This window comes from Chionomys nivalis, chromosome 10 (genome assembly GCF_950005125.1).
Source record: "Chionomys nivalis chromosome 10, mChiNiv1.1, whole genome shotgun sequence".
Taxonomy (NCBI): domain Eukaryota; kingdom Metazoa; phylum Chordata; class Mammalia; order Rodentia; family Cricetidae; genus Chionomys; species Chionomys nivalis.
In genome coordinates this window covers 56885526-56901406 of record NC_080095.1, presented here as the reverse complement: position 1 = coordinate 56901406, position 15881 = coordinate 56885526, and the positions used below count along the sequence as shown (strand labels likewise).

At 35.3% G+C, this 15881-nt stretch overlaps 1 protein-coding gene across 1 annotated transcript in view; it reads right to left on the bottom strand.

Annotated features, from left to right (window-relative positions):
• Mdga2 (MAM domain containing glycosylphosphatidylinositol anchor 2) overlaps nucleotides 1-15881 on the bottom strand; it is a 713503-nt gene that overhangs the window by 33935 nt on the left and 663687 nt on the right. The window contains exons 11-14 of the mRNA XM_057782716.1: nucleotides 7909-8086; nucleotides 6679-6699; nucleotides 1404-1559; nucleotides 808-966 (exon numbers count right to left, since the gene is read on the bottom strand). Of these exons, the coding sequence (XP_057638699.1) occupies nucleotides 808-966; nucleotides 1404-1559; nucleotides 6679-6699; nucleotides 7909-8086 (514 nt within the window). The remainder of the gene's footprint in view (nucleotides 1-807; nucleotides 967-1403; nucleotides 1560-6678; nucleotides 6700-7908; nucleotides 8087-15881) is intronic.

The window sequence follows — 15881 nt, the reverse complement described above, 5'->3', positions numbered from 1 at the left end:
ACAAATTGTAAATGTGGGCAATCTTTGCTTCCACTGAGGGGTGTGAAGTTCACGTGTCGCTGTATGGTATGGTACTCTTTTTAGCAGAGTTGCATCATGACTTATGGTAACTCTCATGACTACTGTGTGAAATATCAAAAGGTAGATGCCCTCTGTTTTGTAGTCCCTCCAAGTCTCTGATATTCTTTATTTTTTATTTATTTTTTATTTTTTATTTTTTGATTTTCAAGACAGGGTTTCTCCGTAGTTTTTTGGTTCGAGTCCTGGAACTAGCTCTTGTAGACCAGGCTGGCCTCGAACTTACAAGATCCACCTGCCTCTGCCTCCCGACTGCTGGGATTAAAGGCGTGCGCCACCACTGCCCGGCATCTGATATTCTTAAATTCTAGTTAGTTTATTGTATATACATAAAAATAATCATAACACTATTATGGATGGTGCTAAAAGCTCTTGTGTGTGCGACAAAATTCCTTTTAATCATCATTAATATATGTTGAGAAATTATTCAATCTTTGGAAAAAAAATCTAAATTACGTCATGCCAGTTTCACAGATGAGCATGTGAAGCTTGTAATTTTTGATGGGCTGCCTGACTCAGGATCCAGAGGGACAATGGTACTCAGAGTCACAGACTCTTGTCTGAGTGTCTGAATTGTGTCATGGGAAGACACCTGTGGGGTCTTGCCTAGCAATCTGTAGGCAAGTCATGAAACTTAATTATGGTATTCTCTGACTAAAGCTGTCTTCGTGGAGTGAGTAAAGCTTCATTGGGATCGGCAAACAGAAAATAGAAAATTTGTTATCTTACCTATATGCTGCCCATACATGTGGTAGAAGAAACTGAAACAATATGCAGTGTTTGTGGGTCCATATGGATTTTTGGGAGCTATGCTGAATACAGGGCTGAGAAGTCGAGCCTTTTCACCTTCTAGTCTGGGTCGTGATGTTTCAATGTACATATAAAAACCTGGAAGTTGGAGAAGCCAGTGTTGAAGCACATTCTTATGAAGAAACATAAGATATCCTTGTGACATTTCAGATCTTGGATCCAAATGAAAGTTGATAACATGGTTTACATCTCATTTGTAAAATCTACATAGTTACATATAATTAATCACTTTAACAGAAAAAACACATGAAGAACTGAGAGAAGTTATAATTTTAGAGATAAATTAGTACAAAATAAAAGGTAGTACTCTGATCTTTCAACTACGTTTATCACTAAGATGTGAAAAAAATATTAATGACCACAAACTTCGGTCATTATCTGAATTTCTGTTAGTATGCATGAGATATAAAATTTTACTCTATGATTCTCAAATATATAGCTCACGACACACTAGTACTTTCCCTTGAGAACGTTTCCACTTCTCCAGTTGCACACAACTCTGGAAACCCTCCTACCTTCCTTGGAACCGCTGCGATCTGCATTGGGCCCCGTGTTAGGAGTGTATTTCGTATTTCTTGTTGCGGTACTTTGTTTTGTCCAGTCAAAATTATCAGTATCATCTTGGGTGAACAAACAAATATTACCATCTTCAAATCCACAGTGAAACTCTCCTATTAATAGATTTTAATTAAAATAATAAATATTAATTAAGTAGAGCATTGCAACATTTTATTAGAAAAAATTCAAATATTCCAATGTAATAATAGCATAGTAATGATATCCCAGCCTTAATGGCGCAATTATCACTAAATATAGAACTATTATAATTTTGGTGTAAAAGAGTAATGATTTTATTAGCTTATTTTAATTTTACAAAGTAATGGGTTGTGTTCCGGCATTTCCATACGAACATACAATGAATGCCTTTTGATCATATCACTCCCACACCCTGGATATCTACCATCCCCTTTCTACTTTTCTCTTTCATCTTACCTATATATACCCTTTAAGAGTAATACCTTATTTTACATTAAACCAATACCTTACTATATAATTGAGGTCCAAATCTCTTGTTTAGAAGAAACCAGGTAAGTCAAAATAATACAACAATTCATGTTTGACTTATTCCTGGAGAATTTTCCTAACTTTTTTGTTTTAAATGTATTGGAACAGTTGAGGCAGAAGTGTCAATTAGGAAAGAAACTTTCTAAAAGAGAAGGGTGGCACAGATCATAATCTCAGCACCAAGGAAGTTGCGGTAGAAGGACCACCATGACTTAAAACGTACGGTAGATCCCAAGCCAGCCTTTACTACAGACAAGGCCTTGTCTTAAGAAACAAAAAAAAAAAAAAAAAAAAAAATGAGACTTTGGAGATCACCTGATAGCATCACGCACACCTGGAGCGTGTAATGTTTTATGCCCTGTCCTCTAGAAATGTTCTTCCATACACACATCTGTGAAGCTCTACGTTTGCTTAGGGCGATGCGTCAGTAAATTGCTTTTAAAGCAGTCATCTTTCATGCTTGAGTTGAATGTGGGTCTGCCAGATGTGTAAGATCCACTTGAGGTGAATTTTATAAAATAACTTTATGTAGACCCGGAGGAAGGACTGGGAGTTTTCGATGCTCACCATATGCTGAGTTAAGAGAGAGACTTTTTCAACTTGCCATAAATATGGGTGATGGAAAGCTCTTCCTTCCTTCCTTCCTTCCTTCCTTCCTTCCTTCCTTCCTTCCTTCCTTCCTTCCTTCCTTCCTCTTTCTTTCTTTCTTTATTTATTTATTTATTTATTTATTTATTTTTGTCTCTCGAGACAGAGTTTCTCTGTAGTTTTGGAGCCTGACCTGGAACTAGCTTTTGTAGTCTAGGCTGGCTTTGAATTTACAGAGATCCACCTGCCTCTGCCTCCCGAGTGCTGGAGGCATGCCCCACCACTGCTGGGCTGGGTGTTGGTAATTCTACAACAGAAGATTTTCTTACTGGGATTTGCCCTGCTTCAACAAGTGTATACATAGATGAGCTGATATATTCCATCTGAAACATGAGCTGCATGCACCAATTGAAAAGATATAAAATGTGGTGCATATTCTCTCACTCAATAAAGTAAGGACTCTGCAAAATCTCCACTCTTCATTGTGAGTATCTCAAATCATCAAACCTTGGTTCAGTCAGCTTTGCTTGCTAAAAACAAAATGCTTACAGACTCCAGCTTCACTGAAGATAACAAAGAAAGAAACATCCAGACTCGCCCAGTGGAGTCCCTAGCACCCTTGCACAGGGGTAGATCCATTAGGCATCTTCAGGAAGAGGGAACTTGGTTTCCATCATACATCTGAGTTAAGTGAAGTCTTTTTCTTTATAATTAGGGAATATGTTTTTGTCAGATTAAATAATTACTGTGTGTCTGTATATTTATTTATATTCCATATAGATGGATATGTTCTAGAAGGACAATATTCTACCATAATATATTTTATTAAAAAATTTTTATTTATGTAAGTGTGCATGCGTGTGTGTATGTGTGTGTGTACCTTCAGTGTGGTGGTGCTCATGGAAGCCAGAGGAGCTGGAACCCAGGTAGTTATGACCTACCTAAAATAGGTAGAGGGAATTGAACTCAGCTCCTTTGGTAGAGCAGTAAATGTTCTTAACCAATGGACAATTTTTTTAGCCCAACATAACATCTTCTAAGTACATATTTTTGGTACTGATTTTATATGAAAGAAGAAACGATCTTAGGATGCTGTCAATCAAAAGTATAACATTTGTGACAGCAGTGTCACAACACACATGCTACTTTCTCCTGATGTCTTTTAGGAACATAGTTCTTTTGCTTGAGAGTTTTGATCCCAAAGGAAACTGTTCTGAAATGTCTTCAGCTGTTTAGTGTCATATTTTACTTATGAACAAAAGAAGTCAAAGAACAAATGGTAAGATGTAGTTCAGAATTCTTGCAAAATCTTATGCTATATGTTTTTAAAATTAAGTGTAATGGGGCTAGAGAGACGGCTCAACAGTTAAGATCACTGGCTGTTTTCCCAGGGGAACCAATTTGGTTCCCAGCTCGCATATGGCTGCTCACACCCATCTTAAATCCAGTCCCAAGAGATTCAATGCTGTCTCCATCTACTGAGGGCACTGACACACATGGTACACAGATACACATCTAGGCAAAGCACTCACACATATTGTTAAAAGAGACCTGGTGAGAATGCTTTTTAAAAATTAAGTAACATGAGGCTGGGCGGTGGTGGCGCACGCCTTTAATCCCAGCACTTGGGAGGCAGAGGCAGGCGGATCTCTGTGAGTTCGAGACCAGCCTGGTCTACAAGAGCTAGTTCCAGGACAGGCTCCAAAACCACAGAGAAACCCTGCCTCGAAAAAAAACAAAAAAAAAAAAAAATTAAGTAACATGGATATCTGTTGTTGTCGCTTTGTGTTTCAAGACATGATTTCTCTGTGTAGCCCTGGCCATTCTAGAACTTGAGGTATAGATGAGGATAGCCTCAAACTCAGAGATCTTTCTTCCTGTGCTTCTAGAATGCTGGGATTAAAGATGTAGTAAAGTAATTTTTTTAATAGTAAAAAATAATTTTATGATTAGTCTATCACTTTTTAATTAGATAATTACCTATATATGCAAAGAAAATTGCTCATGTAAAGCTTATTCAATAAAGAATAATCAAAAGATAATGCATATTCACTAAGATACATAAATAGCAAAAGACAATGTAATACTGGATTTTAAATGATCTCACAAAGATGAAAAAAAAAGTCTGGGAATTTATCAAAGTCAGACACGTAAGACTGACTACTTTTTCAATCTCTGCTAGCTTTCTGATTATAGCAAGATTTTCTGAATTTAGAGACTGTGGTGTTCTGAATGAAAATGGCCACCATAGCTTGATATGTTTGAATGTTTCATCCTTAGTTCATGGAGCTGTTTGAGAAGGATCAGGTAGTGTATAGTCTTGGAGGAGGTGTGTCACTGAGGGTGGACTTTGAGGTTTCAAATGCCCAGCTGTGCCATGCTTCTCCACTTCATGCTTGTAGATCAGATGTAAGCTCTCAGCTACTGCTCCTGCCTGCCACTATGGTACCTGCTATGATAGTTATAGACTCTATGACCCTCTGGAACCATGAATATAAATTAAATATTTTCTTTTATCATTTGCCTTGGTCATGGTGTCTCTTTCCAGCAATAGAAATACAACTAAGACAAAGACACACAAAGAGGTTTTAAATATTCTATATTACAGGATCTCCAACATTTTACATTATTTCCCCAAATCTATTCCAATATGGTGAATAAATAACTTAACAAACTAGAACTAAGAAACTGGAACTCCATGACCTACATGTATCAACCTATTTTTTTGCAGTCCCTTAAAACCTGAAAAAATATAGCTTTACATTTAAAAAAATCAAGAGTTCTCAAGGACTGATATTGAGATTAGGAAATGTATAGTTCCTAGGAAATCCTCTTTTTACATCAAGTGGTTTACAGAGACAGAGGTATGTGATGGTTAATTGTCATGGGCTACATGGTCTAGAATCACCTAGGAAATACATCTTGGTATATTCTTCAGGGTTTTTAGAGAGGTTTAATGGAAGAATGCAAATCCACCCTGAATGTGGGTACTACCATCTCATACACTGGGATCAGTGAAGGAAAAGGAAAAAGGGGAGATCTAGAAAGGAACCAGCATTCATGCATTTGTTTCCTGACTTCAGATCCCAGAGTCACACCTTCCTGCCATGACAGATGGTATCCATATTTATAACACGAGAAAACAAGAGTCATGCTCCACTCAAGTTGCTTCTACTAGGTAATGAATATGGAATGTTTTTATGTATGGGACTAATTTTCAGGTATATGAACACTATTCTTCATCATGTATTTATAAAATTTAACATAAGGCAAAAATTCAGAATTCAAAATTTAAGATCAAATATGCAGGAAATTTAATTTACATAAAATTAGTAGTTTGTGGCCAGGCATGATGGTGCATGTTTGAAATACCAGTACTTAGGTGGTACTGAAGACAGTGCAATGAAGAATCTATGTTCTAGTCCACCCTAGACTATATAGTCTTTAATAAATACAATGCTAAAGTAAAATAAGACCATGTATAAGGAAAAACTCAAATACAAACTTAAATATTCAAGGGTTGGGGTGAGGGATCATGCACTTTGTAGTTAAGCATGGTGACTTAAATTAAAACCCAGGATACCATGGTAAAAGTAGAAAATTGATTCTGTAAAGTTGTCCTCCTATCTCCACAGATGCAAATTGGAACATGTGTGCCCTGTTACACACATTGTATACATACATTATGACCACACATGTACTAGCAATAATAATTATTACTATAGTAAATGGCTTTAATAAGTAACCTTAGTCTTTAAGAAAAAGACAGCAAATCAAGACTCAAATCAAAGAAAGAAGACCACAAAATGAAACACACAAAAGATATCCCACAGAAACCAAGGTGAATGCTGTTGTTATAGAATAGTGAATGCTAGCAAGTTTGGGGAAATGACTCCATATTTTCTAACTTAGCTAAATGTATAACCATCTATGACCATTTAAAATTATTTGTTTATATCTTCTGGTAAAACCATATCCTGTGAACTTTGAAGTGCAGACACACTGCCAATTATACTGCTTTGAAATCATTGTTTTATACTAAGTAAGAACAGCTTTTACCTAATCTTTGTATATGTAATCCAGTTTTCTTCACTATGTAATATAATATGATTTTCTAAGTGAAAACAATATACTTACTCAAGTGAGGATTTACAGGTGCTGAAAGAAAAGCCAACAAAAGTGGGGGCAGGAAGGGGAGAAAAGAACAATGTTAGTAAGGCTTGGATGTTGTTTATGAACAAAACTCTAATAAGTCTACACAGAATCCTATGGTTTCTTCCAATCTTAATGATGGCAGTGGATAATTGCATCTGAATCCATTTTGTTCTATGGGACATAGTACATTTTACATTGAACTTGTATTAAGGACTTCAAAGTGCCACACATTCAGTGTTAAAGAGCATAGGAAAGTCAACCACTTTACAAGGAATGGCATTGTTCAACTTTTATACTATAACCAGTGCTAAACAAACCCAGAAGTCAAGCTGAAGTCATAGGTAAAATAATCTATGATCTGGATGAATTAAAATGGAAGCAATTATTCAAGAGATTATATTCATATTTTTGTTACACTCACATTTACTGAAAAAATATGATATATAAAAACAATTAAATTATCAAACCATGTCATATGTCTGAAATAAATCAGCACCATTACCACTGTGTTTCATTAAATTAACACACACATACATACAGAAATTTCTAAACATAGATTTAACATATCTTAAGAGACAAGATACACTTTTTTTTTTTACTTTTGTGCACAAAACAAATCTTTGAGAAAAACAATTATGCTTTCCTTATAAATGCTACCTGATTTCTCTTGAAGGGAGAAATAAAGATATCAAGTTTTACTAACAAGTAACAAAAATATTTCTACACTACAGTATAAAGGGAATGTGTCTATAGTCATCAGTTATCACTGGGAGCAAACTCTGCTCTGGAGGTAACAGCCTTGTGATTTCTTCACAGTAATACAGTGGTTGGTAATATCCATTGTGCGACTTCTGTTTTATCACTTCCTTAACGTCTGGCTAGCCACTATGTTAAACTTACAAATTCCTAAAAATGCAATACATACAAACATGTAGAATAAGCCTATTTACCCTTACACAAGAACATGTAGACCTGTGGGTAGTTACCTCTTTAGGAGGTCAAATAACCTTTCCACAGGGGTTGTGTAAGACCATCTGCATATCAGATATCATATTGTAATTTATAACAATAGAAATAGCACAGTTATGAAGTAGCAACAAAAATAATTTTATTATCAGAGATCATCACGACATGTGAAACTGTATTAAAATAAATATTCCACATCATCTCATACACAAATAAATATTTGCAAAATAAAAAAAAACTACTTACCAGTATATTTGATTACACGAATTGTTGAATCTCCTTCACCAAATTTAGTGAGAGGAGTTAGTCGGACTTCATAGGCCTCTGGTTTAATCAGTTCAGTCAAGTTATATGTAATCAGTTCTCCCTTTTGAATATTCCCATTTATTTTAATCTCCTGTTCCCACCATCGCTGCTGTCCAGCCTGAAATCAAAATGATTGTATAATAATTTTTCTAGCATCTAATTTAAAGTTTCCTGCTTTGTTCTAAGAAAGTGAAAAGCAGTTTGGAAGTTTAGTTAACTTCAAACTAAAAGTTTATCAAACATATTATCTTTTATACATTATTATTATATATGCATGTTATATATATATATATATTATAAATACAAATATTTTATAAAGTCTTTTTGCAGATGTTTCTTGATAGCTGAAAATTATCAGAGGTTAGTTAAATAGATTCAGCTGATTTCAATGTATCATTTTATATTGAGAGTTGGAACATTCAAACAAAGACCATCATTTGATGTTTGAAAAAGGATATTTGTAACTCCATTTAACACAATTATTGATGGTATATGAGATTCTTAAACACCTGTAACTTCTTTATCATATCAATAAATGTATATACTGTATACCTAATAGTTTTCAGGGTAAATTGTAGGTATGAGAGTTCTAAAACAGAGATGAGTATTTCCTTAGCTTTTGAAGTCCATTGAAAACATTGAAAATGAAGACTGAAATAAAACCCACTATAAAAGGATTTCCAAAAGTCACGCATGCAATTAAAAAATTAAAATAACAAAGTGATCCGGAGTGATCCAGTAAATGCCATTGGAAAGGACCCATTTACAAGTAACCAGAGGACGACTCCATAAGAATGCTGTTTGGTAGTTAATAAGATAAACGCAGACGTCGCGAATTAGGTTCAGGGGGATGCGCGTATCAGAGACTTTGAAATAAGTTGTTGCAGTGGAGCAAAATGGATGAAAACACTACTGTAGCAAGCTAAAATAGGAACTAGCATCATACAGTATTCTACACTAAACACGATGCTCAGATAATTTTATGATTAGTTTTTGGGGGTTATAGGTACTCAACTTGGGGCCTCACAAGTAACAGCAAGTGTTCTCTGAGGTGTGTTCTCCAGCATAGGCCAGACAATTTGACAGAACAGAAAAATAAATTACCAACAAACCAACTGGGATCTTAGTAGAGACTCTTCCAGAGATTTACAAAAAATAAACCTCTTCTAGTTCCATTTTGTTAAAATTTTGAGAAATTAAGAATAACCCTGTAGAGAAGCTAAGAAAGAAAGATATTCATTCATGAAACAAATTCATTAGTTTCTCTTTGCAACTTCACATTTGGTTTGTCCCTCAATAGTCAAGAATTGCTCAACATTAGGAAGCGTGCAAAGGGAAGAAGAATAAGCTTCTTTTACATGGAGAAACACTGAACAAGCTTCAACATTTGTTTATAGTGAACCTATTAATTGGCTAGAAACAATAACTTGATTAATCATATGAATGAAACTGAACCTAAATCTATAAGATGCTTTATTAATAAATTTTCATTTATTGCAATTGTTTATTTTGAATTGAAATGAGAAAAGCATATTGAGTCATATCTAGTAGTTACAAACAGAAACAAGAAAACATTTAGTAATTGAGAATGTGGACTTGTCTGCATTGATATAAAATCACCTGGTCTTTCTCCCAGTCTCTCAATTCTCTCTCCTTCCCACTTTTCCTCTCATATGTATATTTGATTTTCCCTCACACAAATAATATCTATTCTTTCTTTCTGATGCATGTGACTGTCTTTTCTTAACATTTTAAATTTTATTAATTTAAATTTATTACTTAAATTACTGCATCCTATTCATTAAAGTTCTTAATAGGTAATTATAGATTTATTTACTGTTGCAAATTGAGGTTTTCTATCATTGTTTGTGATAATATATGCCCTTGATATATTTCTTAACTATGTGATGATCATGTGACTTCAAATTCTCTCTCTGGGGAATGTTTGGGGCTAAAGGCAAAGATATAGTCTTTTAGAGGCATACCTTTGTTCTGAAATGTTCCTAAGGGCATTTCGCAAGGCTATTCATGTTTGACTGTGAAACCTTTTGATAGCTCAGATAAAGGTGGAGAAAATTCCTTAGTTTCCACTGGTCTTAGGTTTTTATTTTTGTTTGTCTTAAAATGTTAAGAATCAAAGTTCAGATTTGCCTTGTGCAACAATTGTTTGAATAAGAATTCCACTTACTAATGTGGATTTACATGTTTCTTTATAGTTTTACATGGCAATTCTTTCTCTCATCTCTGTACACACATATGCATAGATTCCTTATATGTACATATATTTGTATATATATATAGTATTCATGTACTATATATGTGTGCATATATGTGTGTATTTACCTATATTCATAAAAAACTGATTTGTTCCCTGACGGTGGATTAGTCCTGACTATAAAACTTGGACTCCTATGATTCTTATACTTCTACTGCTAAACTTCTGAAAATGAAAAGCTCTAATATGTGTACTGTTCATGTTTCTCACTAATTTTGTCTCAAAAAAACAAACAAAATAGTTGAATCAAGAAAAGATTATATCATATGTAATTCTTGGAGCTGTATTCAGAAGAGATAAAAGAATATGCTATTGAAGAGGTGTGTGTACAAATAAAAGCACACATGAGATCATTATCTAAGTATTACACAGAGAAGTCAGTCTCAGAAAGCTCAACTACTTAACTTTAAAAGACAAAATTGGAAGTCTACTGTGAGATTGTATTTCCTAGAACTGTCAGGGAAACCACACCCATGAGATCTCATCATAATGACTGCCTAAACAAGACCCAAATCACGATGACACCAATGAATGTGTTAACGTGGAAGGGGAACTCTCACAGTGTCCTATCATAGACAAAGAACTCCGGACAATGAAGACGCTCTGGGAGTGGGAAGTTCTTTCCTAGAGAATAGCACATCAGTAGAATATACACTACCAAATGGCCAAATTCTGATCAGTTTATTTTACATACTTAGAAGTATATAAATATAAATTTTATATACACCACATAACAACAACTAATAAAAACAGGCCAGAGGCCATGAATCAGAGGAAGATAAAAGGTAGAGGTACACGGAAGGAATTGGAGAATGGAAAAAAAGAAAATCATGCAGTTATATTTAAATATAATAAATATATAGGAATAAAATAATAAACTAGAGGAGATAAATATGACTGCTTAAAAGAGAAACTCACAATTAATCAATATTAATTGATTAATTGATTAATTGAATGAGTGTCAGTGGAGTACTCAGCCACAAATAGAATATCTATATGCCCTGCCCCTTCTCAAGGCTCTGAGACTATTGCAGAAGAGGGACAGAAGATTGTAAAGCCATAGATCTGGGAGCACCACAGGCAACAATGTCTTCTGGGAATGACAACACCTCTGAACTCATGAACTCACATGGGCTCTATGGCTGCCTGCGCAAGAGCCATGATCTCAATCAAATTCCAAAATGATTGGTAGAGGCGTTTCCCATCCCCACCACTGACAGAGGAACTATGAAATTCGATAGTTCTAGGGAAGGAGAGTGTTTCTTAAAGGCTCTAACCCCTGGTAAGTCAATGCCTCACCATTAAAATATATGGCCAACACAAACTGTACCCCATAGGTTAATTAAAAAAAAATACTAGCAGTTAAGTGGAGTTAGAAGTAGGGGTGAATTTGAAAAGAGTTAGGAGTCGGAGAAGTAGGGGTGAACATGATCAAAATGCATTGTATGAAACTCAAAAATAATAAAATCACATATTTTGAAAGTCTGCTCTCCTTAGAATTCTACATTATATAGGGATGTATAAGCCTGAGCTTTGAGCAACCTGAATATATTAAAATTCTTATAAGTAAACAAGAAACAGAATGCAGTAACAAAATGACTCAGATAATAGGTATTTCACAGATGAAGAAACTCCAATAACTAATTAATTAGGGAAAGCTAAGTCCTCATAAAGAATCAATGAAATAGAAATTAAATCCTCATTATTTCACATAATCAGACAGGCTAAAATATTAAAAAGTGAAACAGTATTAAAGTTTGGTGTAGCAATAAAACAATAAGAAACTTCAAGCATGTCAGAACCTGTGTGTAAGAATTGGGAGTGAGGGTAACTCCACCTCCCTAACAAATCAGACTACAAAAGTGCTGTGAATTCTCAGAAGACTCTGGTAATGCTGACTCCAGATTTATGACACAGTAGACAGCTATGATAAGCTATCTGATAGCCTTAGTTTCCCTTAGTTCCATAGCTCATGGAGTAGCAAATCACCGTTTGATGGCGTATATGCTTTGGTATGTCTGAAGGACCCTGAGTTGTAAGATCCTTATGTCATAGAACAGACAACAACCAAACATGTTTATATCTTTATTATCCTGGACATCAAATCTTCCCTGCACTCCAGAAAGGGAAATTATTCTCTAAGGAAGTTTGCTGTGCAAATGAACTTGAAAAAATGTGGCTATAAAAAAGTGATGCGGTGTGTCTGTCTGCACAAGACATGCAGAAACACATGTCTGTAACCATCTGTCCTGCAAGCATATAGCCCTGCTGGATATGTAAACTGTTTCAAGTTTGTATGGCATTAAAAAAATGTTACAGCTTCAACAGGTGAGTTCTTATACTCAGTGACAGGAATATTCATAACATAGGAAACAGAAAATGGCATAAGCATAAGAAAATAAGGTATAAAAATAAAATCATAGGCTATTCCTAAAATATCTCTGGGGGCCAATTTTTCTTCAAAATAACAATGTAAATAGCAATCTGATGTCTTTAAATATTAAGTTTTATATGTAGGAGCGGAAGGCAAAGGTGTAATTATTTCAAAAGGTAGATAAAATCAACTTAACTCTTCCAGATAAATGTATAAAGACAAATATGATAGTAGCTGAATCAGGATACAGTCTTCTGCACATGTAAGCTTATTACAACCCCAGCCAGAGGGAGAGATTATAGGTATGTTGATGCAACAAAGGTTGTGCTCAAGTATTTCGGTTGGTGTGGCAATGGCAATGTTGTTATAAATTCCGAAGTCTCTAACCTCACCTGTGAATTTAAAAAGCAATGCCTTCGGATCCAAGCCTTTCCTTTGAAACTGTCATGAAAGTATACCATTCAATCATTGAAAGCATAAGCAATTAATACTTTGTATTGCATATCAGCTAGCTGTGCAAGTTATACAAATGGAAAGTATTGTTTTCACAAACATATGAATACACAATTAAACCCACTTATTGAGATTGAAACCAATAAGCAGTTGGAAATAATGAATCCACACCATAAAACCAGAAAAAGCTCCCATTTGTCACTCTTGTGTGCTGAGAAATTTAAGGGTTAAAACTTTTCATGTTGATTTCAAAATCCATTTCCTTTTGCCTAATAGATATGTTCCTTTCATATATCTTAGAGCAAGCTGATGCCCTGAAGTCCTCACAATGTGTTTTTTTTTAATTAAAAACTGTGGTTTGTGGTTTTATTTATTTTTTAAATTTATACCACAAGGGATTATTAAATAGCTATTGCTGAAAAGATCTCAGCAGAAAAAAAATACATGTTAAATTCTTCCTTCAATTTTCAAAGGAATGAAATTAGATACTGTAGGCAAATTAAGTAAAAAATCTGCAACAGACTTAAAATTGAAAGCAGGAAATGAAATCATGCTGCCATCTTTTCCTCATTCCGTCTGGATGGCGAACACCTAAAAGCACTCTTAGGAACTCCACCGAAAAGGACTGGGAGAGAGAGAGCTAAAAGGAAATACGGGTACTTTAACTGAATATAGGGCACATCCACACCATTGTTCCTCTTGTTGTAATGTGACTAGCTGAGAGAAAGACCGACACTGTCTTCCATAGGAACTGCTATTTGCGTTCACCAGTCATTCTGCAAGGGACTATAATAGCTGGCTTTAAATATATGGACATTTCAGAGTCTAATCCATACATTCTTACACTTATTCACAGAATAATACACCTCTATGATGAGCTCTCACACTGCAAACCATTTCCTTTACTTTTCTGTAGCAAGCATATGCTGATGGTACAGAGTTAGTGATATCATTACGGTGTTTCTACCCATCCGGGTGCTTTGATTATATTAATCCATCTGTCACTTTTTCTGTCTATTTCATCCTCCTATGCCTCTTCCCTTGTATATCCCAAGTGTCCCCACTCTCAATTTCATATCTCCATTCAGTTTCTACTTATAAGAGAAAAGATGCAACATTTGTTTTCATGAGACTGACTTATTTCACTTAACACAATGATCTTGAGTTGTATCCATTTTTTCCTGAAAATTAAAAAATTTATTCATCATAGCTAAAAAAAAAACTCTACGATGCCCAAGTGCCATAATTTTTATACTCCCAAATATAAGATGGATTCCACGGACTTCAGATGCACTGTTGTTTCAGCTACATTGTAGAGGAAGTTGTTTTGCAGGAAGTGTACTAAGAGTTACTTCCCATAAACGATTGGAAAAGTTCTATATCAAATTTTGCTCATACTCTCATCTAACTTACTGCTGACAGGAACTTCTCCAGGAAATACATAAGGGTCTATTCATTTTTGGTGGTAACACCTCTTGGAAGCTTGACTATTATTTCTGTATTACAGGAAAGTAGCATTGTATAGAAGCCAACTTCTTTTTGATGGATTGATTCACACCTAGCCTCTCAAAAGAAAGCACCAAAATTTGCTGATTAAATTTTCTGCCATCTCCTGGGGTGTGACCGCGGCATCTACTACTGCTTACAACATTTCCATGGTTATGGCCAGGTTGATGCTATCGATGACTTTCAGTGGGAATCAGACTGCAAGAATAAAAATACCGCTTGGGAAGCATTAGGGATCCATATTTATGTCAGAATTGAAAGGTGCAATACTGCTGTAGTATACATAAATCATTTTAGCAGACACAGACTAGGAAGTGATGTCAACACTCTGTATGCGTCAACACCTAACTAAAATTTTCCTATTTTTGAAGAAGGAATAAACATAATTTTCTGGCTACTGAAATATTTTACCCTAAATGTGTGTAATACTTTCCGGTACCAGTCAGAATGATGTTGCACATGAAATTGAGGAGTACTAGAAAGGAGGCAATTAGAGCTATTATGGATTCTGTAGTGTGGTGGCGCAAATGAATGTAGACAGATTATATAGATATATACAGCTTTAATAAGGAAATAGACTTACAGGACCACAGGTTCCCGCGGAGTACTGGATTAGTGGAGCAAAAGAAAAGGGGCTGCTGGGCTCACGCCCGGCAGATTTATCCGTAAACATTAGCCCGAGGCGAACACGCCCCCAATGGGTGGGGCTATGTCCCTACACTGTAGCACATTGCTCCTCCCTAAACAGGACTATCCTTATGTTTCTAAACCTCATTTTTACCCCATTGCTGATAACTTATGATTAATTCCTGCCATGTCAAATTGAACTTAGTAGTTTTAAAATTTGGAATCAATAACCTGAATTTATGTAAGTTATGTATTCAGTTGTGCTGAGGGCTGAGTACTCCACAGAGAAGGTAAATTGGGGCAGGAATAGAGACAGTGTAAAGCCTGTCTTACGGTCATTCTACTTTTCCATTGTTACTCTCTAAGACAGTGGTTCTCAATCTTCTTAAAGCTGCTGATTTTAATATGGTTCCTTAGATTGTACTAAGCCACAAATATAAACTTGTATTGTGGCTACTTCATAACTGTAATTTTGCTACTGTTACGAATCGTCACGTAAATATCTGATATGCCGGATATGTGGTATGCGGCTCCCAAGTGGGTCGTGACTCACAGGTTGAGACACACTGCTCTAAGACTCCCTCCACTTCATCTGTACTGTCTCCACTTGTTCTAGCAGGCAGAGTCCATTTATTATATAGTTGGACTTACCTTGCCCCTTGCTCAACAATTTATTCA